Here is a 27,995-nt window from a genome sequence, read left to right on the forward strand (position 1 = left end):
TGTATTTCGCTTGGTATATCGCCCTCTGGTATGAGTCTCTCTATGTTTTTTGCTCGTTGATGCGTTGGTGTCGTGTGCCATGTTGGCGGAAGTAAATATTCTTTGAAAGTGTTTCGTTATGGCATAGAAATCTTATCATTTTCCCGTTAGCTAGGTATAATTCCATACATTTAAAGTTCTTCTCAATTTAAGGGTTTGCTAGGAAGGAAACGATGATGAATCTCCCGAAGGCACCTGATTCTCTGTGTTTTGATAAAGACGAATTTATGAAGGTAAGTAGTGCTCAGCTTGCTAACTATCATGGCCATTTTGCAAGCTATCAAAGCCCTACAGTTTAGCCAGTGTCTGTCAGGCTAGCTAGATGGATGAAATTACAGGAGCAAGCCAGCCAAATACTGGTTAGATTGCAGACAGACTAAAGCAACTCACTGCTATCCAACGAGCTTGCAAACAAGTTAGCTAACTGCGTATCTGACTTGGAGTTATAGAGTTTCTCAGGTAAAGCTAGACTAAAAGCTGAATTATGTATTTAGCTAGAGAAATAGCAAGCTAACTATATGATTCGTGGAACGGGAGCTAGCGAGCTGTGATTGCGTGATGCGTGAACGGAAATTAGCAAGATACCTAGCTGACAGGTTTTCACGAGACACATGTCGCTGCAAATGCCATTGCAGTCGTAGTTCTGAAAATAAATCGATCTGTTCCCTTTCTAGTCAGCAGTGTACGAAGTTAGCTTGTTATACTAGTTACTTGCTTTTCAATCAATTGTCTGTTGAGATAGCTAGATAGTTACACTAGCTAGCTGATTGGCCAGTTAGGTGGGTAAGGTAACTAGCTGCATACTGTGTGTCGGGATCACTAGTACATTATAAGTGTTTTGTAAGAGTCAGTCGTCGAAATTGACGAATATCTCTTTAGTTTAAAGAATTCCCATACTCATTTCCCCTCTTGTTTGTTTGTTTATTTGCTTTGTTGCATGTGTAGGATGACTTCGACGTGGACCACTTCGTGTCGGAGTGCAGGAAACAAGTGCAGCTGGAGGAGCTGCGGGAGGATTTGGAGCGCTACTACAAGCTTTTGAAAACCGCCATGGTAGAGCTCATCAACAAAGACTATGCGGATTTTGTCAATCTTTCCACTAATCTAGTAAGTCCCCATTCTAGTATCAGTCCTGTACTGTATTCCGTCGTTATAATGGCTGATCGTGATTAGTTACAACTGTAGTTTAGCTGCCTTTGCACTGTTTCACTAAATGAATTATTATACACTCGAGAAGGACAAATACCCGTCATACAACCAGTTCGTTCTGTAAGAGAAAAAAACAGTGCTCACCATTCGAACTCACAATGTACTCGTATTTCAGGCTCGTCTGAAATATCGTGATAAAAGTTGTACAATTATGTGATGTTCTTCTTTGCAGAACTTTTAGAAAGTGGAGTGTATGTTCATGACATTTTATTGCAGATGTCATCATCTGTACACATTTGTTGCAGTGAAGCAAGCTGTTTATGATCTATTTTTGAAGGTGTAGAAATGTTTTCACTTCATTTCTAACTTCAGGTTGGAATGGACAAAGCACTCAATCAGCTCTCTGTTCCTCTTGGCCAATTACGAGAAGAAGTATTGGTATGTTGTCTCATCATAACACCTCTTCTTTCTGTGGATATTTTGTTTTTGGCATTCACAGATGGAATGGAATTTCTCTCTTAAATACTGTGAACTGTCTCTGTAGCCTGAAGATTTGGTCACAGTGTCAGTGTTTCCACACTTAGGTGACATTTACTTTAATTTGTATTAATTTTTACTGAAAAGAGCCTGAGGTCAGCTGTGAATGAAGTCATTGAAGCCATAGATGACCGGTTGTCCAAGCAAGATGATATTCAGAGGAAAAAGGTAGATATACTTGATTTTTCGTTAGAAGTCTTTGCATTATTTTATTGTTACTTTATTAGAATGTGCTATCAGTCCTGCATACTCACTTAATACATTCACATGTCTTACATGTTTACTGGTAGTGTTTCCCTTTATGGGAGCCTGTTTCAAACTGAAATGTTGAATGAATATCCAGCTCTCACCAGCACAGCTGAGCCAAAACAGTGTAATCTCTTGGAATAAGCTGTCAACTACAGTTGTCTGTTTAATCAGGAGAATTTTGTAAATGTTACTTCTGGCATTCCTCTCTCTCTCTCCCTCTCTCTCTCTCTCTCTTTTCCCCAAACAAGATATGTGTTCAGAGACTCATACAAGTTGTGCGATCAGTGGAGAAGATTGAAAAAATTCTTAATTCACAAAACTCCAAGGATGAAACTTCTCTAGATATTAGCAGGTGAGCTTGCTGATGAAAACGCAATATAAATTCTAATTGGGGAAAGACATGGCTCATGCAGTGACCAGTTCCTCAGACACATGAACAATACTTCAGTCTGTTTGAAGGTAAAATGTTGCAACAAAAAACTGGGGATGTCTAGCCTACCCTAGTGACAGCTGTGTGCCAGAGAATTGACTGATTCCATTCTGAAGACATTAAGCATTTTTTATTTATTCTTAATTATATTAAAATAATTATTTATTCTTTAAAATTGCAAACTCCATAAAGTTTACATCTGTACTCTTACTATTCCATAACAGTGTTGTGAAGTTGCTTTACTTAGTGCTGCTTTTCATCACAAGAGGGCGAAGGAGACCTCTGACATAAAAAGCTGTAGCTAACAAAACATACAGGCAGACAAGGCTATCCGATTAAAAGCCATACAATGTATCAGTTTAAAATTAGTTTGTGAAAGTATGAGGCTTTAGAAGCAATTTTCTTTGGTACTTCCACCAGCATGAGCTTTGCATCCTCAGGAAATCCATCACAGGGCAGCTTATCTGTGATTGTGGAGCTTCCTACTTCATTCCCAAAGCAGTATTTTAGGAAGCACAGGAGCATTACAAGCCAATGGAACAATAGAATAGTCTGTGTCATTGCTGAATGAAGTGGTGATTGTCTGGTGTTGCCTTGTAGCCCACTTCTGGCTGGTCAGATTCTGGAGCGGATTGCCACAGAGTTCAACCAGCTGCAGTTCCACGCCATACAGAGCAAAGGCATGCCGCTGCTGGACAAAGTGCGCCCTGTGAGTCTCTGTCAGGATAACACAGAGTGTTGTTACCAAAAGGACAGAAAAGCACAGATAATAGCCACGCAACAATAACACTGATTTTTCATCATCAATATCAGACTATCAGAACAAACAACACTGAGGCTGTTTTCACACTTGGTCCATTTTGCTGGTCCGAACTCGGGTGCGATTATTCCCCCCTCCCCCTGCCCCTGCTGGTCTCCTTTCACATTAGATTTTTTGGTTACGAACCTGGTCCGTTTACTTCATCAACACGTAAGGAACATGCAGCTTTTATTTACCAATGTCGCTAGGTAGCTACATAAAAGGGAGGCAAAATGGAAAGCCACACTAGTTTTCTTATTCATCGTTTTGTTAATATGGTGTCAGCACCAAAATAACCGTGTTCGGCAAATTCACTGTGCCATTTTCACTATACCATGTGTCCCCCTGTCTGAGAGTGATGCGAGCTGCTCGGATAAGGAGGTTTTTGCAGAGACAGGCGGCAGTGCGAAATGAATTTGCAAGCTTTGTTTGCGGAGCATACACGCATACCCTCAAGGTGAGCCGACAGTGTGGCTACCTGCAATTATTTCCCGAATAGTGTTTAGATGTGACAAGCAAATAACAAATTACACGTCATCAATAGCATTTACTTATTGGTTTTAGATTGGATAGCTTTCACACCAATTGTGAACCGCACTGGAGTTCAGGTAAACCGTACCACAGACCTCCGTTTTCTGGAGGACTCGGGTACGGTCTCTGGTGCGCACCTGAGTTCGGAAAACGGCGTTCCCATCAACAAAACGAACTGGACTAACGGCTCAAGCAGACTTGGGTCCACACCAAAAGCTCTATTGTAAAAGCACCCTGAGATGGCGCCTTCACAGTTTAGGTGTCAGTTTCTCTATTGCCTATTTTTCACTCTTCAGGGCTTGGCTAGCTTCACACTGATTTCACTTTTCACAGTCAGTCTAAGAGTACTGGATTTGAAGTACATGCCTTTATTTGACTGTACTTCCTCATTGAGTCCCCTTTTTCAGTTATTTTGTAACAGTACCTTTTTATTTTGCATCAGCTTCAGATATGGATCACGTAAAAGCACCTGGAGCCTAAGAAGTGTGTAACACTGCATCAATGCTTGCCCACTCTGTGGTACATTGTGTTCATCTACATGAATATTTCACAGGAACAAGTATTCCACCGGCATGTGGGTTAGAGCAGTAATTGTGTTTTTGCACTTTTCTGACACGTGTATTGCAATATTGTCTAGTCAGCAGGTCCTCTGACAAAATGTCTGTCGTGTTCTGTCACTGCTTCAGAGGATTGCTGGGATCACAGCCATGCTTCAGCAGTCTCTGGAAGGCCTGCTGATCAAGGGCCTGCAGACGTCTAATGTGGACATTGTACGCCACTGCTTACGAACATATGCCACAATTGACAAGACCAGAGATGCAGAGGCTCTTGTGGGCCAGGTTCTAGTGAAGCCCTATATGGATGAGGTAAGGTCACCGCTTGGGCACCAGAGAAACACCCTTCAACAACATGTTCCAGCACTGATTTCCATTTCAGTGTTTTTTTAAAACAACATCATGTAGAGTAGGGTGTAAGAAAATATCGATACACTTGAGTATTGGATATTGTTTTGTTATACTGTATCAATTCTCAAAAACACTATCGATTTTTAATTAATAGTTTACATGCAAAGATTCGTGGCAGACAGTGGTTCATATTGTATTGTGTTTAAACCCCTGACCACTAGATAGCAGTGTTGTCTCTATCTTCAGCCATTTGACTCTTCCACTCCAACGTAACAACGTAAACTGAAACAGGAAGTAGTGTAAGGGCACAGCCTGTAGTGGAGCGAGCAGGGGGGCAGAGGGTGCGGCTGCCCTGGGCCCACGGTGCTTCTAGTTACAAAGGGGCCCACCTTGGGCCCAGTCTGCCTGACTGAACATGCATTTTTGTTGTTTAGTTGAATATTTTGAATTAAGTTTGATTGTTTGTCTTGATTGCGGCAAAAAAATAAAAAGTCAGACTGAGGGTGTAATGAATAAAATCACTGGCTGTCTTACTTCCCATCGCAGTCACTGCTGACAGAGCCGCAGTATTTAAAAATGGTTTCACGCAATGAAATAGCACACCACATTGTAATCCGCATTTCTCTCCATTCCGCCCTTCCGCCTCCGTGAGTTTCCTCTTGGATCTGTCTTGCATCTCCATGCAGCCTATAATAGGCTGTATAAGGGCCCACTACAGGTCCTCGCCCCCTCTGCAATGAGCCATCGGCTCCGCCCCTGGGCGCAACACTAACGTTAGCATAAGCAAACCTAGCTGACTAATAACATTACCACTGATGGCTGAATCCAAGAGTTAGACCAGCTCCCGCAGCGTACATAGCTGAAGTGTGGGCTCACTTTGGCTTCCACAATAAAGAAGGCACTAAGGAGATTGACAAGAGCCCTGCCGTTTTCAAAATGTGCCATGCCAAAGTCAAATACTCGGGGAACACAACGAATCTGAGAGCACACTTAGCAAGACACTATTGGATGTTACAGGGACTATGCATTTTCTTTTATTAACTACTTAAGGAAATACTGTGAACCTTTAAAGCAGGATCTAAAAATATATACAGTGTGTACACACACACACACACACACACACACATATATATAATGTGTGTGGGTAACACTGTTTACATTTTTTTATTTTCTTCATTTGTTTACCTGAAGAATCCTGCAAGCACTTTTATTTTATTTTTTTACTGATATAGGCAAATGTTAATTCCTTTGCTCAGATTGCATAAAAAGTAGTGCTATGATGTTGGTCGTTACAGGGACTGTGGTAAATGCAAATGCAGATCCCACTGTTCTGATTGCATACAAAAAGTAAACTTTTCTTTACTCAGATTTTATGCATATGGTGGTGTGTTCTTTATACTATGACAGTTTTCCTAAAATAAGATTTAAAAAATCGCAATATATCACCTTGCTTACAGTATCGCAATATGTCGCAATATATTGAAACGTAACCCCTGTATCATGATACGTATCGTATCGCCAGATTCTTGCCAATACACAGCCCTAATGTAGAGCATAGGAGCTTCACATATTAATTTAGTCACAAATTAGTCTAGTTATTGCTTGATAGAAAGGCCCCTTAGAGTAGTGCTGGCAAGATTCCAGTTTGGTTGTATTTATTTGCATTTAAAGAGGTCATTATTTCCCTATGGAGGTAAATTGCACAATGTGTATAAACACCCCACTTGGCTTTGGCATTTTCCGCAGGTCATAGTCGAAGAGTGTGCAAAGTCCAGTCCCAACAGCCTACAGGTCATGTATGGAAAAGTACTGGAGTTTGTGCCACATCATTGTCGCCTACTGCGGGAGGTGACCGGAGGGGCTATCTCAAGGTACATCATCTCTTCCAGCATTGGATATAGAAACGTCATCAGGGCAGCAACGTTGTGCCATTAAACGTCAAACCAATGTTTTTATTTCTATTTAGGTTACTTTCTGTCATAATAAAACCAATTAGTAGTGCACACATAGGTAGACATTTTTAACAGGTAAATAAAGAATGTTACATTACGTAACAGTGGAGTCACAGTTCATAAAGCACATATAGTGCTGTGAAAAAGTATTTTCCTCCTCCTTGATATTCTCTATTATTGCCTATTTGGAGCACTGAATTGTTTCAGATTTTCAAATGAGATGTAATATTGCACAAAGGGCCCCTGAGTGAACACAAAATGCAGTATTTAAATGTTTATTTTGCTCCCTCTGTGAAAATAGTTAACATACATCCATGTCACCCCTGTGAAAAAGTAAATGTCCCCTTAAACCTAATATCTGGTTCAATAACTGTAATGCTTCCTATAATTTGATATAAGTCTTGCATATCTCTGTGGAGGAATCTTTGCCCACTCTTTGCAGAACTGCTTTAACTGACTGATTGGTAGATCTTCGAGTATGATCTGATCTTTTCAGGTCTTGCCACATTGGATTCAAGTCAGGATTTTGATTAGGCAGCTCCAAAACCTGATTAAATCCAGATTGTGAAAAAATACTGTTCACAGAGGCTGACACATAGGTTCACATTGATGTGGATGTGTCATCTAATTTACTACCTAGTTAAGCTAACATTTTCTGTATGAGCTGAACATAGTCATTTTGGCAGGTTATTGAAGGGAAGTCTTTTTCATGTTTAATTTTTAGTAAGATACTTTTGCCCTTGTCAGTTTACAAACCAGAGCTATCCTTAGGTGGCATATCCTTAGCTGGTTAATGTGTTGGTCTTTGTGGTTAGTAATAAAAAACAGAATCTTTGATATAAGAAATCATATTAGGGTTTTCTGGCAAATCAAAATCTTCTTTCATTTTGTGTTTTGTTTGATTTTTATCTTTATTCTCAGTAATATTGTCTGGTTTACTTTCATTATCTGCAACAATTTTATACTGCAGTAGAATGTCAAAATTCAACCATTCAACAACTTAAATAGCTTGCAGTTTTTATGTTACCCATTTATCCCCTGTGGTGATGAGGTACATTATGTTACATTACAGCTCCTTAGCAGATGACATTATTGAGAGTGGAGTACATCATAATTACAGCATAAACATTACAAGATATTACAGTTGTATTACAGTTGCCTATCAGGCCCTATTGATTTTCAAAAAGCATGTGTTCCTCCCTTAGACAATTAGATTTGGAAAGTAGTGCTCATTAACAGCTTGCAAACTAATACTTTTTGGTAAAATTCACCCAAAGACATGCTAGCTTGATAATACCATTTCTAATACTAATTTCTAGTATCAGAGCTAGGTACTACTTCCTCCTTGCTATTGACAGTAATGTATTTAAGTATTTGTGTGAATATTTGTTAATAAATAGTTACTTTTGCCAGCTGGTCTAGTAACATGTAACAATGTGTCTACAGTATGGTTATGTACTTGTAAGTTACGTAGTTCTGATTGGACCACCCTTCATCAGGGTGTAGCTTAGTGGTTAAGGAGCAGGACTTGTAACCGAAAGGGTGCCGGTTCAATTCCCCACGGGAGCACTGGTGCTGTACGCTTGAGCAAGGTACTTAACCCTCAAGTATCCAGCTGTATAAATGGATAACATTGTAAAAACCTGTAATTGTTGTATGTTGGATAAGAGCATCTGCTAAATGCCAATAATAATGAAATGAAATGAAATCAGCAATAACTGCAACTAAACGCTTTGATATGAGCCTTGCACTTCTCTGAGGATTCTGGAGGAATCTTGGCCCATGTTTCTTTGCAGAACTACTTTAACTCTGACAGATTGGTAAGTATTCAAGTGTGATCTGCTCTTTTCAGGTCCTGCCATATCATCTGTATTGCATTCAAGTCAGGACTTTGACTAGGCCACTCCAAAACTTTAATTTTACTTCTTTTTAGCCATACAGATGTGGACTTGCTTCTGTGTTTTAGATCATAGTCTTGCTGCATCACCCAGTTACGCTTTAGCTTCAGCTCACGCACGCATGGTGGGACATTCTCCCTAAGAATTGTGTGGTACATACCAGAATTCATGCTTCCTTCAACGATAGCAAGTCATCCAGGTCCTGAGGCAGCAAAACATCCCCATATCATCATGCTGCCACCACCATATTTCACTATGCAGTGTCATTCTTATTGTTGAGTCATGAACACTGACCTTAGCTGATGCTAGAGAGGCCTGCAGTTCTTTGGAAGTTTTTCTGGGATCTTTTGAGACTTCGTGAATGAGGTGCTGCTGTGCCCTTGGGCAAATTTTGGCAGGCAGCCATTCCTGGGAATATTCACCACTATTCCAAGTCTTCTCCATTTGGAAATAATGTCTCGCACTGTGGTTCAGTGGAGTTCAAGAACCTTAGAAATGGCTTTGTAACCCTTTCCAGACTGATATCTCAACTGTTTTTCTCAGCTGTTTTGGAATTTCCTTTGATTGTGGCATTGTGTGCCTGTAGAAGCTTTGTGGTGACTACTTCTCTCTGATGGTAAGGTTCAAAATATATGCATTTAAACTCAACAGGGCTGGTTGCAATCAAGCCTGGCTGTGTTCAGCCACCTGAATGGAATTATCAACTAAAATTTTGTTGATTTCTTTCTTTCAAAACTAAGAGGGCAATTACTTTTTCATAGAGGCAGTCTGGGTAATTTTTCTATTAAATGAATGAAATAATGTTTTTTCATTTCTCAGGATTCCTTCTCTAATATTAAATTTTATTTGATGATATGAAACCATACAGTGCGAGAAACATGCAATAAAAGGAAATCAGGAAGGGGAGATTCAGGAAGTACGTTTTCATGCCACTGTAGCTCATCGCAACTGTTATCTGCTCACAGTGCAAGAACCAGCAGACAAAACTGTATCAATATTTTTAACATATCCTTAGTATTGTTGTTTAGAATTTTTAAACTTTATTGCCCATTAAATTTTCAGGTGTTTGAATTCCAGTTTACTCAAAATTGCCATCCCTAGTGCAGCTAATACAATTAACTGTGAAAATGTTTTGCATCCAAATCACCCTGTAATATTTGTCATTAATGTTTAAACTCCAATGATTTGACATTCCTCTCTAGAGATTACTGTGTGTGATGAATACAGCTGTGTTCTGATTTTACATTTGTCACCAAATGCATATTTGCCTGTGTATTTAGAATCCACACCACTCAATGAAGTGATACATAGTATTTCTAACTATTCAAAGTCTTGTCATCATGTGTCATGACCCAAGTATTGCAGTGGAAAACCAAATGAGCCCCATCAGCCAAGTTTAGAAAATGTTCGGCCATGCATGGCACAGCATTGTTCCTTCAATGGAAAAGAGCAGTCAGGGTTATGTAACACATGGCTGACATTGTATTTGTGCTTTGTTTTGTGTCTAGTGACAAAGCAGACATTGTTCCTGGCTATGATTTCACCGTGAATTCTGTCTGGCCAGAGATCATAAGAAGTCTAGAGGAGAGAATCCCTTCCCTCTTCAACCCTGGCAACCCTGATGCTTTTTACGAGGTAACATTCTATGTTGAGCTTTTTGTCATGTGTATTTTGGTGTGTAAATGTGATACATGATGGATTTTGTTAGCCCCCGTGTCTGTTGTTGGCGTTGTAGAAATACACTGTCAGCATGGACTTTGTGAGGAAGTTTGAGCGGCAGTGTGGCTCCCAGGCCAGTGTGAAGCGCCTGCGAGCGCACCCGTCCTACCTGAGCTTCCAGAATAAGTGGAACCTGCCAGTCTACTTCCAGCTGCGGTAAGTGTGATAGAGCAGGCTTTTCAGTCTGCCTGTCTCTTTCCATTACCGGTGGGTGTGATAATGCAGCGCTTTTGAATCAGAACTCAGGGGTCACCTTAGAGTCCGAAAATGGAGTGAAGGGAGTTGTAAGAGCAATAGGAATAGTAGTGCTAATACACTCTTTAAATTAAGCTAATTTGTTTGGTGTCAGATCTCAGATTAAATGATAAATAACAGCATTGATATAGCAGCAAGTCATATGCTGTAATAGGTTAATGGCCATATATCGAATCTAGACAGTGAAAATTAGCCTCTTCTGCTGCATACTCTGATGATCCTGCATTCCGTCTGTGATCATATTGGTTGCTTGCAGGCTTTTCCCTAGGTTTTCAGAGGGCTTAGGTGCTGTCTGGGTTCCGGGGGGTGGTGGTGGTTTGGGAGGGTTGAATTATTCGAAGGAAATATTAAGTTATTTTAAGTTTTTTTTCATGTTTTATCGACCATTATCCTTACCATATTTATGAAAGAAAGCTGGCAACACTTATTGTACTTGTCAAAAGTCTGTTCATTTCACCAAATAAAATGTTTGAGATTTAATAAAAATATATGTGGATTACCTCTACCTTGTACACATAGGAAGAATAAGCATGTTGAAATAGGCCTACATATGTAATTATTTTGAAAATGTAACCAAAGGACATAAAGGAGACATACAGAATTTCAAGCAGTTTTTTGACAGCTGACCAATCACAAGAGGAGCAGCGAGACCTGTCATGTTACATAGCAATGTCAAAATTGGAAAAGGTAGTGGTGGAGAAACTTATTATGTTCAAATCAGAGCACAGTGAAATATATGACATGACAGTTAAACTGTATCACCAGTATTCATTTGTGGAGTGAAACTGGACAGGTCCTAAGAGTTTCTGGTTGGTTTTTGTGTTTATTTCAGTCGCTAGCAAAACTAGCCTGTTACCTAATGTTAAATCTAGGTTAGTATAAGTTATGGTAACATAGGACGCTCTCAACTGCAGTTTTTTTTTTTATATGGAAAAAAACGCTTTGACCAGCGGTTTTCATCGGAAAAAGATGTTACGTGTGAACACAGCCTAACTTTGTTTAGCTACCAAGCCACGTTAGATGCTAACGTTAGTTTAGTGAGGTATCTTTATGTAACTAACTAGCTTCCCTGGCTAACATAACTTGATTCAGTACATGAATATCTATGTAAGTTAGCTAGGTTAACAATTTCTTTAGTTGTAGAATAGGCTACATTAGTTATATCTTCTCTCTATCTGCTATCGCTGTTGTTAACATCCGCAAGAATTACTCCCTGCCAAAAAAGTTTATACTTCATTTGTTCTTTGTTCAGGCTTATCAATGGCTTGCAACTTGCTTATCTGAGTCGATGGTTGTAACTATCATCCCGAGTTGCGGTGCAGAGAAATATCCAATCAGCTGTTTGATTAGCTTGGCGATGACCATCCGTCACACACCAATCACACAAACATTCGCCCAAACACTGATTGTTGATTGGCAGGTCATTCCTGTTGTCAGGAGTGACACGTTTAGCTCACGTTTAGTTTAGTTAGTCATAAGTTCTTCTCATCTCCTCCCCCTTGTTACCATTGTGTCATATGCCAATGCGACGATGACAGCGAGGGCGTATGCACCACTTATCCACCAGAAGCCTAATTTGAATTCACTACCACTCCTGCTTGGTTGCTTGCGGATAAATTCCCCTCAGCAAGTTTAAAATGTGACAGGGAAATAAACTGAGTTAGGGATGTGTTTGGGAGTTGGAGACCATATTGATGCCCCTTGAGTTAAAGTAAAGATTTACGCAATGTCCCCACCACTGTTTTGAGATCATCCACGTTGCAGACTGCGTCATGTGTTTCACATTGTACACTTAGTCCTTTGGAAACAGCGCACACACACACAGGTAATTTCCACTATGTGCTTTTCTAGTTCAGAGACGTTATCTATGAATTGTTTACAGAAGAGATTGTTGTTTTGATGCTCAGTTCTTGTGTAACATTGGGTTTTCCACTGGCATGGGCATTGTGTCTGAACTTTCTGAAAGTGGCAGCAACGTGTTTATAGATGATGGCTTGCCATGTTACATTAGTCTGGGCTGCTCTTATGTGTCATCATAAAGTACCTGTGGAAAACTCAGGCAGAAGCATTTCAGCTCACTGCAGGAAGGCTGGAATGCAGAATAATATTTCAGTTTGGAGGATCTGTCTCTTACCAAAGCATCATTGTTGCTCTCATTACCTTTACTCCATACTAAGTATACTAAGTATCTACATCAATGCAACCCAGAGTGGAGTCTGTCTCAGCTCATACTGAATTACAGTAAGTAAAACGTTCCAGTATAGATTGGATTACATCTTTTAAGGATTCCCAGACTGTGTTTTGGCCCCTCTAGATCAGTAGCTACCCACTCATTCTATCACCTTTGTCAACTGATTTGTGCTAAGGCCACCGATCATTAACTTGACCTTGTGCACGTATTGTAAAAGTTACAGTGCAGGAAGTACCAATTAGTGCAATCAATAATCTCAGCCTGGTGAAGTTGAAGTTTGTTTTGTGAAGTTTGAAGTTTGTTTTGTGGCTCTGCAACAGCAGATTTCGTCATATTGGACATGCCTTTGGTTGCCTTGCTGTATCCTCCTGTGGAATGGTGAAGGTATGACAAGTGTACATGGCTTTATTGTGGTGGTTAAAATATGGCCTCCATTCATACCCATTGCTCACTGATAATGCTGAACTTTTATTTTGCTTATATGCCCACCACAGACCTGTAGAGGTGGGCCCCTACAAAACCAGATTGATTTCGAATATTTACTAGGGATATACCGATTGTGAAATTCTGGGCCGATACTGATGTTTAAAATGACAATTTGGCCGATAGCCGACTATCACATTCTGCTGACAAATACAAATATCACCTTGCAAACAAACACATAGCTAGCTAGCTACAATAAAAACAACGTAGAAAGCTAGATAACTTGGTAGGTAATTTGGCTTTCACGCTCTTTGCTCAGCTGTCATATTACGCAGAGCTAGCTAGCTATCAAACTAATACAGCCTCATCACGTCTCTTCTGACCAAATAGTTAATTTTATCACAGACACTGCAAGCAACCTGTTCTGACAACTCTAGTACTGTTAGCTAGCTAGCTACCAAATTAACATCATAAGCCGTTTTCACACATGAACTCCGGACAAATGTCTGGAGAATCGGGTCTGGAAATTGGCCGGAATTGCCCTTTCGCACATGTAGCACACAACAGGAGATTGTCCATGTCAGATGCGTTCTCACTTACTGGAAATACTCCGGTTTGGTTTAGGCGAGGGGTAGCGCCTGAGTAGAGCGTGCAGGAGACAGGACATGACGCAAAAAGTACGCTGCAGAAATCGCAGTGGCTGTATTCAAAACCGCCTACTGCATACTGTGTACTGCGTACTACACAAGGATGTACTGTATACTGTATGCTATTTTTCAGTGTAGTACCCAGTATGCAACCATTAATGATTACATTTGTAGTATGTTATATTGTCGCGTGAAATTATTGCGAGTTTAGAAACATCCAGATTTAGATTTCCTCGTGGTATCTTCCAGTTAGACGCCACTTGCATTCTCACTAGTGAAAAATATTGACAAGTGCACAAAAAGTATTCTAGAGTTGAAGTATTTTCGTGTTCTTTCATTTCAGTGTGTTACCTTTCGGTGGTACGGGCACACAATGTGGCACAGAGGAGGAGAAGGCGAACATAGCTATTGTACTTTTGGATAGCCGATAAAAAATATCTCACACAGCCATCCAAATGGTGCTACCGGTACACATAATTTATTATTAATTGTTAGGGGAGCAGCGGATCACAAAACTCACGGTTCGGATCGTATCATGGTTTCTGAGTCACTTTTTTGGATCAGCGAATAAAAAAGAAACACATATAACTTTGCTTTCCATTTATTACTTAGAGAACACTTAAAGCAAGGAACTTTTGCCCATGGTCTTAATTGAAAACAACATTCAAGCTGTCCAATAAAATCTTAAAATATTCAGTACTCAGTTGTTGAGCGCTTGTTCTGCTGTTCTTAGGCTGTGTCTGAAATCGCTCCCTATTCACTATATATATATATATATATATATATATATATATATATATATATATATATATATATGTATATATATACACACACATTTTACACTTAATCGTTGTACTTAACTGCCACCTAGCTAGCTACCATTAGTTTCAACAACTAATTTGAACAGATGAAGCTGGGTGCTAGTTCTTTATGTTAGCTAGTGATGGCTAGATAGGTAGCGGTATTATCTGGCTAGCAGGTTAATGTAATTAAGTTGCTAGCTAGATAATCATCTTAGCTAGCTAGCTGGCACAGTTAGACACAAAGATGTTCATACAAATATTCGAATAAACTTGCAAACATAAAACTATATCCAGAAAATTATTAATTTATGGTAAGACTGTGAGTGAGTGAACAAGTGAGCGATTTCGGAAGCAGTCTTTGTCTTCGCAATGCTTCTACTAAGTAAGGTTGCAGGTTTTTAAAATGGTGCTTGTATCGTTTCACTGCAACTCTGCATCGAGATTTAGGGAATTATTACTTTAAAAAGTAACAGCGGCAGTAAAACTGTATTTCACACTATAATGGTTAAACTTTGCAATTAATCCGCGGTTCACATGCGTGCTGAACCGTGAGCGGGGGGGATCCGCATGGATCACATATCAACTACGGTCCATTACACCACTATTAATTATACATTTATTATAACAGGAAGGTAAGTTTTTGTTGTTTGCTATGTAATGTTAGGTCACCAGTTCACCTATCTCACTATACCTATCACTATTAGCTACAGCTTAGCTAGCTACCAACCACATAATACCAACGTTATTAATCATTGTAAGAGACAAGTTTTGGTAGTATAGCTATAGCTAACTATCTCTTTAACGATCTTTGGACTCAAAATAACATCTATTTGGACGTATCTGCAATATCAACGAAAGAGTGGAAAGAAATATACAGGCAAGCAGAAAAGACTATGAAGCAGATGTTTGCATTCTTCCGGTTTCACGCCACTCGCATGATAGAAACGTCATCAACACGCCCACTCGCTCGCTGTGAACTCTCTTGCAAATTACCTGCTCCATTCACACATGGGCTCACTCCGACATGAGACTGACTTTGTACTAGGGAACTGGCAGAACAAAGTCCATCTCATGTCTAGTCCGACTGATTCGGACGTTTGCGTTCTCACGTACAGCTCCTCCGGCTAATGGCTAGATAAGTTCCGGCTTTCAGTGCATATCTGAAAGGGGCTATAGTTATCTAGCTAGGTAGTCTGTAGTGAGTTCCAGGTCTTTCTTTAAACTGAGTGGATATAACCTTAAAACCAACTACTGTTTTGTTTTTATTCTTCAAAAGGTAGATACAGGCACGTAAAATTTTTGGTCCACTTTGCCATAGATGCTGAATGAATGAATACTTACCCTACTCCCACCCGGAGCGTGACATAAGAGCAAAATGGCCACCATGTGAATAAGGCTAATTATAGTACCACCTTTCAACCATGTCACCTTGGAAACAACCCTTGCCCACCTTTAAACAGTTTGTGGAATGTAACACAAGAGAAAATAAGACATTGGACCTGCTGTATGCTAATGTCAAGGAAGCATACAGCTTCATAGCTCTCTCTCCCCTTGGTCGATCGGACCATAACCTGGTCTACCTTAAGGCGACATACAAACCTGCTGTCCAGCGGCAACCAGTGACCACCAGGACTGTACAGAGATGGTCACAGGAAGCTGTTGAGACTCTACAGAGCTGCTTTGAGGAGACAGACTGGGATGTGCTCTGTGAGTCATATGGGGAGGACATAGATGAACTGCATAATGGACTATGTCAACTTTTGTGTTGATAATGTGGTCCCCACAAAGACTGTGAAGTACTTTCCCAACAACAAACCCTGGGTGACCAAGGACATTAAAGCAATGCTGAACAGGAAGAAGGCAGCATTCAGGAGTGGAGACAGGGAAGAGATGAGGACGGTGAGGATAGAACTGAGGGAAAAGATCACGGAGGATAAGGAGGGCTACAGAAGGAGGCTGGAGAGCAAACTCCAACAAAAAATACACCATGATTCGGCTTCTGCCCAACCCTTCCAACCCCTGGGCCTATCCTGCGACTCCACCCCTCAGCCTGCTCCATCTGCTCCACCTCCACAACTCCTGTCAATGACTCCCTGTGCTCTGGACCATCCACCACTAGATGGATGATGCCATCGTCTTTCTGCTGCACAGGGCCTATACCCACCTGGATGAGGCAGGCACGGTGAGGGTCATGTTTTTTGACCTCTCCGGTGCTTTTAACACCATATGACCGGACCTGCTCAGAGATAAACTCTCAAACATGCAGGTGGATGCCCAGCTAGTGGCCTGGATTACCAACTACCTCATGGGTCGGCCACAGTATGTGAGGCTGCAGGGATGCGTGTCTGACACAATCGACCGTTCTGTCTCCATTCCTGTTCACCCTCTACACATCGGACTTTAGATACAGCTCACAGTCCTGCCATCTGCAGAAGTTCTTGGACGACTCCGCCATTGTGGGCTGTATCAGCGGGGAACAGGAGGCCAAGTACAGAGGGGGATGGTGGACACCTTTATTCAATTCAATTCAATTCAATTTTATTTGTATAGCGCTTTTTACAACACAAGTTGTCACAAAGCAGCTTTACATTTTTCCCAGGCCTGAGACCCCCTGAGAGCAAGCCTAAGGCAACGGTGGCAAGGAAAAACTCCCCAATTAACAGGAAGAAACCTTGAGCAGAACCCAGCTCAGAGGGGGAGCCCATCTGCTTCTGGCCGGCACTGGGCAGATAGAATTAGAGAGAGTCTTAAAGCTGCACAATGTACTTTAAGACATTTGGGTTAGATAGACAGCAGTAATTAACAACATAGTAATTATGAAATCTGTCCTATAATGTCCGGTTCTTGGCACGCAGTTGGCTTGATGGGCAGGGCAGCACCTTTATGAGGTAGTGTGAGTGGAATCACCTGGAACTCAACATCGGGAAGACTAAGGAGCTGGTGTTGGACTTCAGGAAGCAGAGGACTTCTCCGAACCCAGTTAGCATCAGTGGTGCAGAGGTGGACATTGTGGACGATTACAAATACCTGGGTGTCCACATTGACGACAAACTTGACTGGACAAAAAACGCTGCTGCTCTGTACAGGAAGGGTCAGAGCCGCTTGTGTTTTCTCAGGAGGCTCAGATCCTTCAATGTGTGCAGAACCATGCTGCAGACGTTTTACCACTCGGTGGTGGCCAGTGTGATCTTTTATGCTGTAGTGTGCTGGGGTAGCAGGGTGAAGGCAACTGATGCCAGTAGACTCAACAAGCTCATCAGGAAAGCTGCATCTGTCCTGGGAGTGGAACTAGAGTCTCTGGGGGAGGTGGCGGAGAGGTGGATGCTGCAGAAACTCTGCAGGATCATGGACATTCCCTCTCACCCCCTGCATGCCACACTGCACTCGTATCAGAGCACCTTCAGCAGCAGGCTGAGACCACCAAGATGCATTATGGAACACCACAGGAAGTTATTTCTTCCTGTAGCCATTAATCTGTACAACTCCTCCCACTTCTGTAGGAAGAACAGCTGAACCGGTAAAAAATGGACAGTACTTTTTTTTCCCCCAGCATCTACCTTGTGCAATATGAATACCTCATCAGAAATATAATACTGTGCAATATGCGAGCCAATATTAGCAAACACTTGTGCAATACTCAAATACAGCTAATGGTTGTGCAATACCTTGCTACTTGAATATAGTCTTTCTTAATTATGTATTATGTATTATTTTACCCTCCATTTATTGCATTGCTTGCATACTCTGTCTTATTCTATTCTATTTTTATTTTTATTTTGTATCTTCTTTGCTGCATTGTTTTTGTTTTTGATACTATAAGTGAGCAATTTCCAGCACAATAATTTCCTTCGGGATCAATAAAGTTTTATCTAACCTTCTCTTATCTTATCTTATCTATTGGGTCTTCTCTGAATCTGCAGTTGGGTAGGCTACTGCTGTCCAAGTCAGACCGCAAATAGCCAGTGCAAAATTGATGTGGCACAACAGATAAACATCAGCCGCTGCCATCGGTGAATGTCATCTTATTTGCCGATAGGCCGATGGCAGTCAACAAGGCGAATATCGGCCGATACCGATGTATGGCTGACAAATCGGTGTATCCCTAATACTTACCAATTGGTTTCTTAATGTTAGATGATGGCCACATTTGTTTTCATCATGAATCACACACTTTTTAGCCAAAGGCTACAGATTAGGATATGGTACCAAGCTAGTGGCAGTTTATGACGTTGAAATAGAGGAGGCAAAACTTTGCCTTAAATAAAGTAATAAGAGGAGGAGAAAGGACATTCTCTGTCAGTCATTTGAAATGATTTTCAATCAGGAATATAACCTCCAAACTTGAGTAGATGCTTTATTCAGCAAATAGCTTCATAGCTATCTAGCAAATTATTACACCATCCATAACATACATATGGAATGAAAATAAAAGAGTAGTTTAGTAAGTTGTTCACCAAAATACAAAATGATGTTGAAGTAGGTGTGAAAAAGAAGACAGCTCTGTAACTAGGCTTTGTTTTTGCATGTTAGCTCGTCATCTGTATCCAAGCCCTTCCCACAGTCTCATGTCAGTATTGTGTGAAAATGACTAATGACTAAAACTAATTTACTTTGACTGCTGAATGAAATGGCTAATGAGTCCATGCAGGTAGATTAGGTTTTTCACTTACTACTGTTCACATATTAAATTATTTACAACTAAAGTCAGCAAGGTATGTGCGTTATAGTAGTGTATTCTGACTGGTATTTTTTGTATGCTCATCATACCGTTGGAACTGGACGGGAGTTGTGAGGCCATTATGCTTTCATACTGTGTTCAAACCCCCTTTTTTCAGTCATAACAATGCACTACAATTAGATTATTTTTTATAGATTATTTTCTTTGATCATTTGCAGATATCATTCCTGTGTAGCACATAGTAATATTCATTTGCTGAATAACAGGTGACCTGTTTTCCATTTTGGTTACAGATACAAGGAGATTGCAGGAAGCCTGGAGGGCACAATGGCAGAGGGCTTACAAGAGGCACCAGGTCAGCCCTTTTGTCTAACTAATGTAATATGTATTACCTGGACTTCTCAAGTAGTGTAACTACTTTAGTTTTTACATGTGAAAGAGTGGCTATGTGTCTCAAAATAGTATAATTTCTGGAATGTACTGTAGTACATTCAAAAAGTGAATTAATGATACAGAAGTGAATCCATGAAGCACCTGGTCTGATTCATGGTTTGAAACAGCATGCATCACGCTCTTTTGGAACTGATAGTGCCTCTCCTTTGTCACCCCCTCCAGCTGGGAGCTCCTACAGGCTGCTGGTGTCCCATGTACTGTGGAGCTGCTTGCTCAGGTGTTGGGAGGAGAGGATCTACCTGCCTCTGCTGGCACATCGCTTCTGGAAACTCACCCTACAGCTGCTTGCACGGTATTCCACTTTCCTGACTGAGGTAAGGAGCTCACACCATCTCAGCAGGTTCACTTCTTCAGTGAGACAGTAATATATGACAACATGTAGTGAAATGGATTCAAAATATACAGTCATACACTTACATATATATGTGGGCAAAAGTATTTAGACACCTGACCATTACATTGTAATGACATTGTGTTCAAATGCATATACTTTAATATGGAGTTGGTCCCCCTTTTGCAGCTATAACAGCTTCCACGCTTTTTGGAAGGCTTTCCACAAGATTTTGGAGTGTTTCTGTGGGAATTTGTGCCCATTCATTCTGTAGAGCATTTATGAGGTCAGGCACTGATATTGGACGAGAAGGCCTGGCTCGCAATCTCCATTCCAGTTCATCCCAAAGCTGCTCGATTGGGTTGAGGTCAGGGCTCTGTCCGGGCCAGTCAAGTTCTTCCACACCAAACCATCTCCTTATAGTCCTTGCTTTGTGCACTGGGGCACAGTCATGTTGGAATAGAAAAGGGCCTTCCCCAAACTGTTGCCACAAAGTTGGAAGCATAGCATTGTCCAAAATGTCTTGGTATGCTGAAGCATTAAGATTGCCCTTCACTGGAGATAAGGGGCCTAGCCCAAATCCTGAAAAACAGGTGTGGCCAAATACTTTTGTCCATAATACATTTTTTATATATATATATATACTCACATGTGCAACATACCTATTCTTTATGAGTCTGAATACATGCAAATACATGCAAAAACTTGTTCTGCTGATTAAATTAATAGCATCAAACTGAAGCCCAGTTACAATACAAATGGTACCTCACAAAAGAACAAACACAGTTCCACAGTGAACCTGCTGAATGTTCTTCCATGTAACTCTGCCTTGTTGACTGACTTCCTATGATGACCCTTGTGCTGTAGGTGCTTACTAAGGCTCCTCACACTGAGGTCAGTAAGGACTCCGCAAAGCCCCTTCCCAGCTCCGCCTCCTCCACCTCCAGCAGAACTTCTCAGGAGGATGGCGGGAGTGAGACCGGTGTCCCAACTGGTTTGTCTACAAAACAGCTGGTCTCTATCGCTGCTGACGTGGACCTTCTGCAGGAGCAGGTATGAGTTCTCTCAAGGCACTACAGGTATGAAACCTTTCTGACAAGTGTGCACAAAATGGCAGCAGAAATGTCTGCATACCAGTATAGTCTACTGTTGAAAGAAGGTAATATAACACAAATGGCCAAAACTTCAAAAAGGCATTAAAGATTTCTGTATAGTTGTCTAAAACAGAGGTGTACTGCTTTAGTCCTCACATTTGCTGTTTTTGTTTTCCTTGTGTATTTAATATATCTAATTAAGTAATTATAATTTAAAATTAAGTGTTTCAACAAGAAGTTAAGTGAACTGTGGTTCATGTATTAAAAATGAAGAACTCTACTAGATGTTGAAAGACAAAATACCTTAGATTCTTCTCCAGAGATTTTATGTGTGTGCCATACATGGCTTGTAAATTGGGGTTGTAAAAACTGCTGAACTGAATCTTAGCTGTGCAGTGGGGGGCAGAGTGAGGTTGGTATGGTAGTGGCATTGGGTAAGGTCATTGGGAATGGTAGTGACATTGGGTAATATGGTAAAAAGAATATCTTGTGCCGATATCTTTGTTTCATTACAGATTCCAGAGCTCTCTGACATTATTAAAAACAGACTGGAACTAGTTGGGTTCACAAACTTTGAAATTATTTCAGGTAGGTCTCTTTTGCTCTCTTGTGGTCTAGGTGAAGCAAAGCCAAAATTTTAAGTAATCCATGTGTCAAATACTTTATAACACTTATGCTTACATTTAATTGCTTAGCAGATGCTCTTATCCAGAGCGACTCCAACACAGCAACCATTGGGTTACGAGCTTTGCACTTGATTAAATCCAGATTGTGAAAAGATACTGTTCACAGAGGCCGACACATATGTTTACATGAAGAGCTTTTGAATTGAAGTATCATGCAAAAATCAAACATTGATGTGGATGGGTCATCTAATTTACTACCGAGTAAAGCTAACATGCTCTGTATGGCCTGAAAATAGTGCAAAATGAACACATTCATTTTGGGAGGTCTATTGAAGGGAAGTCTTTTTCATGTTTAATTTTTAGCCAGATACTTTTGCCCTTGTCAGTTTACAAACCAGAGCTATCCTTAGGTAGCATATCCTTAGCTGGTTAATGTGTTGGTCTTTGTGGTCAGTAATAAAAAATAAAATCATTGATATCAGAAATCATGTTAGTGTTTTCTGGCAAATCTTCTTTCATTTTGGGTTTTGTTTAATTTTGTGTTTATTCTCAATAATATTGTCTGGTTTACTTTCATTATCTGCAACAATTTTATACTGCAGTAGAATGTCAAAATTCAACCATTCAACAACTTAAATAGCTTGCAGTTTTTATGTTACCCATTTATCCCCTGTGGTGATGAGGTACATTATATTACATTATAGCTCCTTAGCAGATGACCTTGTCGAGAGTGGATTACATAAATTATATCTTGTAATGATTATGTTGTATTATAGTTGTATTATATTACAGTCACCTATCAGGCCCTATTGATTTTCAAAAATCATGCGTTCCTCCCTTTGGAAATAGTGCTCATTAACAGCTTGCAAACTAATACTTTTTGGTAAAATTCACCCAAAGACATGCTAGCTTGATAATACCATTTCTAATACTAATTTCTAGTATTGGAGTTAGGTACTACTTCCTCCTTGCCTTTGACAGTAATGTATTTAAGTATTTGTGTGAATATTTGTTAACAAATAGTTACTTTTGCCAGCTGGTGTAGTAACATGTAACCATGTAACTACAGTATAACTCTTTGATATGTACTTGTTTACTGAACAAGTTACATATTTCTGGTTGGACCACTCTTATCAGCAATAACTGCAACTTAACGCTTTGATATGAGCCTTGCACATCTCTATGGAGGAATCTTGGCCTACTCTTTGCAGAACTGCTTTAACTCTGACAGATTGATAAGTCTTCAAGTATGATCTGCTCTCTTCAGGTCCTGCCACATCATCTCTGTTGGATTCAAGTCATGACTTTGACTAGGCCACTCCAAAACTTTAATTTTACTTCTTTTTAGCCATTCAGATGTGGGCTTGCTTCTGTGTTTTAGATCATAGTCCTGCTGCATCACCCAGTTACGCTTTAGCTTCAGCTCACGCACGCATGGTGGGACATTCTCCCTAAGAATTGTGTGGTACGTAGCAGAATTCATGCTTCTTTCAATGATAGCAAGTCATCCAGGTCCCGAGGCAGCAAAACATCCCCATACCATCACGCTGCCACCACCATGTTTCACTGTAGGTATGACGTTCTTACAGTGGAATGCAGTATTCACTTAACGCCAGACATAGGAAGATGTGCATTCTCCAAAAAGTTCCACTTTTGACTCACCTGTCCACAGAATATTATCCCAGAATTCTTGGGGATCATCCAAGTGCTTTTTAGCAAACGTTAGACAAGCTTTGATGTTTTTCTTGGTGAGCAGTGGTTTCCACCTTGCTACTCTTCTATGGTGCCCATTGTTGCAGTCTCTTTCTTATTGTTGAGTCATGAACACTGACCTTAGCTGATGCTAGAGAGGCCTGCAGCTCTTTGGAAGTTTTTCTGAAATCTTTTGAGACTTCCTGGATATGTTAGCAGGTCAGCCACCACTGGGAATATTCACCACTACTCCAAGTCTTCTCTATTTGGAAATAATGTCTTGCGCTGTGGTTCAGTGGAGTCCGAGAAACTTAGAAATGGCTTTGTAGTCCTTTCCAGACTGATATATTTCAACAACTGTTTTTCTCAGCTGTTTTGGAATTTCCTGTGATTGTGGCATTGTGTGCCTGTAGAAGCTTTGTGGTGACTATTTCTCTCTGATGGTGAGGTTCACTGTATATAAACTCAACAGGGCTGGTTGCAGTCAAGGCTGGCTGTGTTCAGTCACCTGAATGAAATTATCAACTAAAATTTTGTTTAATTTCTTTCTTTCAAAACTAAGAGGGAAATTACTTTTTCACAGAGGCAGTCTGGGTAATATTAAATGAATGAAATAATGATTTAAAATGTTTTCTGTTTTCTCAGGATTCCCTTGTCTAATATTGAATTTTATTTGATGATATGAAACCATTCAGTGAGAGAAACAGGCAATAGAAGGGGAAATCAGGAAGCTAACTGTCTCAATATTGTATATTTCTGTGCAGAATTGTTCAAGTATAGGCAACAATTCTAAGTTATGTTACAATGCTGCAAGAATAATATTGCTATGAAAAGTCCTCTAATTTGCAGAAGAAATTGAGCTGTACAGACTTGATCATTTCTAGTTGTCATATTATTTAAAATGTAATATTGACACTATCCTCACCTTTTTTGCAACAAACTTTTGAGCATTAGTTAAGTATGTGAGTGTGGAAATTTACATGTATACCAATACATACACTAACTGAGCACTTTATTAGGAACACCTGTACACCTGCTTTTTCATGCAATTATCTAATCATCCAATCATGTGGCAGCAGTGCAATGCATAATATCATGCAAATATGGGTCAGGAGCTTCAGTTAATGTTCACATCAACCATCAGAATGGGGAAAAAATGTGATCTCAGTGATTCCGAGCGTGGCATGATTGCTCGTGCCAGACGGGCTGGTTTGAGTATTTCTGTAACTGCTGATCTCCTGGGATTTTCACGCACAACAGTCTTTAGAGTTTACTCAGAATGGTGCCAAAAACAAAAAACATCGAGTGAGCGGCAGTTCTGCGGACGGAAACGCTTTGTTGATGAGAGAGGTCAACAGAGAATGGCCAGACTGGTTCGAGCTGACAGAAAGGCTACAGTAACTCAGATAACCACTCTGTACAGTTGTGGTGAACAGAAAAGCATCTCAGAATGCACAACACGTCAAACCTTGAGGTGGATGGGCTACAACAGCAGAAGACCATGTTGGGTTCCACTTCTGTCAGTCAAGAACAGAAAGCAGAGGCTGCAGTGGGCACAGGCTCACCAAAACTGGACAGTTGAAGACTGGAAAAACGTAGCCTGGTCTCATGAATCTCGATTTCTGCTGAAGCACACAGAATTTGGTGCCAGCAGCATGAATCCATGGACCCAACCTGCCTTGTGTGGGGAATGTTTTCTTGGCACACCTTTGGCCTGTTAATACCAACATCGCGTTAATACCAACATCGCGTTGTCAATATCAACATCATCGCTTGAATGCCACAGCCTATTTGAGTATTGTTGCTGATCATGTGCATCCCTTCATGGCCACAATTTACCCACAATTTATGATAATGCACCATGTCATAAAGCAAAAGTCATCTCAAACTGGTTTCATGAACATGACAATGAGTTCAATCTTCTTCAGTGGCCTTCCCAATCACCGAATCTGAATCCAATAGAACACCGTTGGGATGTGGTAGAACAGGAGATTCACAGCATGAATGTGCAGCTGACAAATCTGCAGAAATTGCGTGATGCAATCATGTCAACATGGACCAGAATCTCAAAGGAATCCACAACATCTTGTGGAATCCATACCATGAAGAATTGAGGCTGTTTTGAGAGCAAAGGGAGGCCCTACCCAGTATTAGTATAGTGTTCCTAATAAAGTGCTCAGTGAGTGTATATGTACACAAATACTGTAAATGATAGCACCTCATTAATGGTTTCAATCATTTGATGAAACGCCTAGTAAGATTAGCTTATGTTACAACATTTCAAATACACAGTGTTCAATTCAAAGAAAAATGCATTGAAAGTTTTATATTGATTCAAAATGCCTCTTGATTTGTGTGACTGTGCAGGTATATACTGTAGATATTGACATAGGCCTAACCGACACATAGGGCATAGACTATGGTTTTGAAAGGGAGTAGGACAGTAGTTAAGAGGCTCACTCTGAATTACATGTTTTGGAATGTATATGCATATATGAGTAAATACTCAACCACCTTTTCTCTGTGCCCAGACTGCTTGGTGGACTCCAAAGCCTCTTTGTCCAGCTGTATTCCTGCTCTTGACAGCAGGGTCACACAGCTCTTGAATGAGAGATGTTTCAGGTACCTGAAAAGTGCTTCTGAAGTCCCTCGGCTCTACCGTAGGACCAACAAGGTAGGCAGGGCTAATCTCTGCAAGCATAACTCACACGTTGTTCTCTGTGTTTCAGTGTTATTGTAACAATGGTATAGAAACAAGCTGTGAACAGGTCTGGTGTTCTCTGGAAGTCTGTGGGGCCAATATGAAGAGAATGAGCAATCCCCTTACAAAGTCCCATTGTCTCCGCAGGAAGTGCCCACTAGAGCCTCGGCCTATATGGACAATGCTCTGCGGCCACTGCATCAGCTGCAGAGTGACTACAAGGACACCTTGAAGGCCTCCACTATTGAGAACTGGCTTCGGGTCACACTGTGTGACTGCACTCAGAGGTACTACAGTCAGCGCATTTAAGTTGTTCACTATGATGAAACCAGGCACAGGAACTCTTGGACATATTGATCAGAGCTATCTCAATTGCCTATCTGGACATATATGATGTGTTGTTCATGCTCATTTGAAATTTATCAGCTTTAGTCCTGTTGTAATCATCATACTTATTGCTGCTAATAGTTGTGTATAGAACTGTATACTGAAAATAAGGCTGTAGAGAGGATAATATTTAAAGATAAGACATAATTTAGCCATTCCTCAGATCACTGACTTCAACTTTATTATTCATTTTCTTTGATTAATGTGTTTATGTAGGGATGGCTCTCATACAAGTCCAAATCAATGCCAACATTCTTGACACTGAATCCAAATTACAGTAGCTGCTGTAATAAAACAGATTTGGAAGTAAAGTACTTTTGAAAGTACTAAAGAGGGAGACACTGAGTAGAACAAGAATGAGTGAGCTTGCTAATTTTGGCAGGTATTACGAGACCGTCTCTGACGTTTTAAGTTCTGTGAAAAAAATGGAGGAGAGTCTGAAGAGGCTGAAGCAGGCCAGGAAAACGGCCACCTCTGGCACTTCGGGCACCAATGGAGGCCCCACTGATGACAGCAAGATCAGGCTCCAGCTAGCACTGGATGTAGAGTGTCTGGGAGAGCAGGTAAGTGCTTCTCACCCTCTTAACGGGTACTTTAGGAGCTCAAGGCATGTGTATAGGTGGACAATGTAGTGCGCTAGGTCTGCAAAAACCGCTTTGTCCAGGACACTAAAAGTATTTCAGTTTCATGATGCTCATTCATTATCATTAAAGCACCAAAATAAGCCTAATCAGTAACGGCAATAGTGCCAATTTTACCATTGTTGCAGTTTAGTTATTGATGTTGTTGTTCGCTGGGTGTTTTAATTTACTCTTTTTTCATGATAACTGACTCCACCCGAACACCTCGACAGATCCAGAAGATGGGCCTACAGACTGGTGACATCACCCTGTTCTCATCCCTCCTGGATTTGGTCCAAGGAGCAAGGGACGGGGGTTCGGTGGAGCATCTTGCATCATAATCTGACTTGGGCTCTGGTTCCCTGATCCCTGTGGCCCTCTGGCTTGAGCAATTTCTGTGAGATTATAACGTAAAAGTGATACTGGTGTGGGCTCTGTATTGGAGAGTGGGCAAACCTGGGAATCCTTATTTATGAATGGGCTTGATCAGTAGGGCGGATGAAATGTACATTGTAAGAAATTATAGATGTTTATGTTTTAAATGTGAAAAGACAAAGATAATAATTGCAGTGTCAGACAAACACTGTCAAATATTTGAAAGTCTCATTGTTCTTCTATAAAAGCTTATAATAAAAGCTTTATGTACTAATCAAGTTTGTAGTTTTTATATTATAGACCTCATATGTGTCACTCTGAAGAGACAACTGGATTCATCAAGGCTTGTCTCTTGACTCTTTCACATAATATTTTAGTAACGTCTAATGCATATAGTTCATTATGGCAATTTGCTTTGGTTGAATTATTTCAATACAAAGTGACTGACATTCGGCTGCATGGAAATTTGACAGATGTGAATGATTGATTTACCTTTTGTCATTTAATAATA

The 27,995-nt window shown here is 40.5% G+C and overlaps 1 protein-coding gene across 1 annotated transcript; it reads left to right on the forward strand.

Moving 5' to 3' along the window:
- The first annotated feature begins 90 nt into the window (after window positions 1–90).
- On the forward strand, window positions 91–27,992 carry cog2 (component of oligomeric golgi complex 2). The gene is made up of 18 exons (XM_036544412.1): window positions 91–272; window positions 985–1,146; window positions 1,561–1,626; window positions 1,813–1,893; window positions 2,223–2,326; window positions 3,005–3,113; window positions 4,421–4,600; window positions 6,386–6,510; window positions 9,998–10,124; window positions 10,225–10,364; window positions 19,499–19,560; window positions 19,821–19,972; window positions 20,857–21,042; window positions 21,599–21,671; window positions 25,933–26,075; window positions 26,250–26,389; window positions 26,872–27,052; window positions 27,343–27,992. The coding sequence occupies exons 1-18, from the start codon at window positions 213–215 to the stop codon at window positions 27,448–27,450; spliced, it is 2,199 nt and encodes a 732-aa protein (XP_036400305.1). The 5' UTR covers window positions 91–212; the 3' UTR covers window positions 27,451–27,992.
- The last annotated feature ends 3 nt before the right edge of the window (window positions 27,993–27,995 follow it).

Source organism: Megalops cyprinoides, chromosome 1 (genome assembly GCF_013368585.1).
Source record: "Megalops cyprinoides isolate fMegCyp1 chromosome 1, fMegCyp1.pri, whole genome shotgun sequence".
NCBI classification, from domain to species: Eukaryota; Metazoa; Chordata; class Actinopteri; order Elopiformes; family Megalopidae; genus Megalops; species Megalops cyprinoides.

What these genes read in the sequence shown, in the direction of transcription:
- cog2 (XM_036544412.1), top strand. Translation starts at nt 213, where the DNA reads ATGATGAATCTCCCGAAGGCACCTGATTCTCTGTGTTTTGATAAAGAC. An exon ending in AATTACGAGAAGAAGTATTG is followed by an intron (nt 1,627 to 1,812) that starts GTATGTTGTCTC and finishes TTTACTGAAAAG; the next exon opens with AGCCTGAGGTCAGCTGTGAA. An exon ending in CCAGTCTACTTCCAGCTGCG is followed by an intron (nt 10,365 to 19,498) that starts GTAAGTGTGATA and finishes TTTTGGTTACAG; the next exon opens with ATACAAGGAGATTGCAGGAA.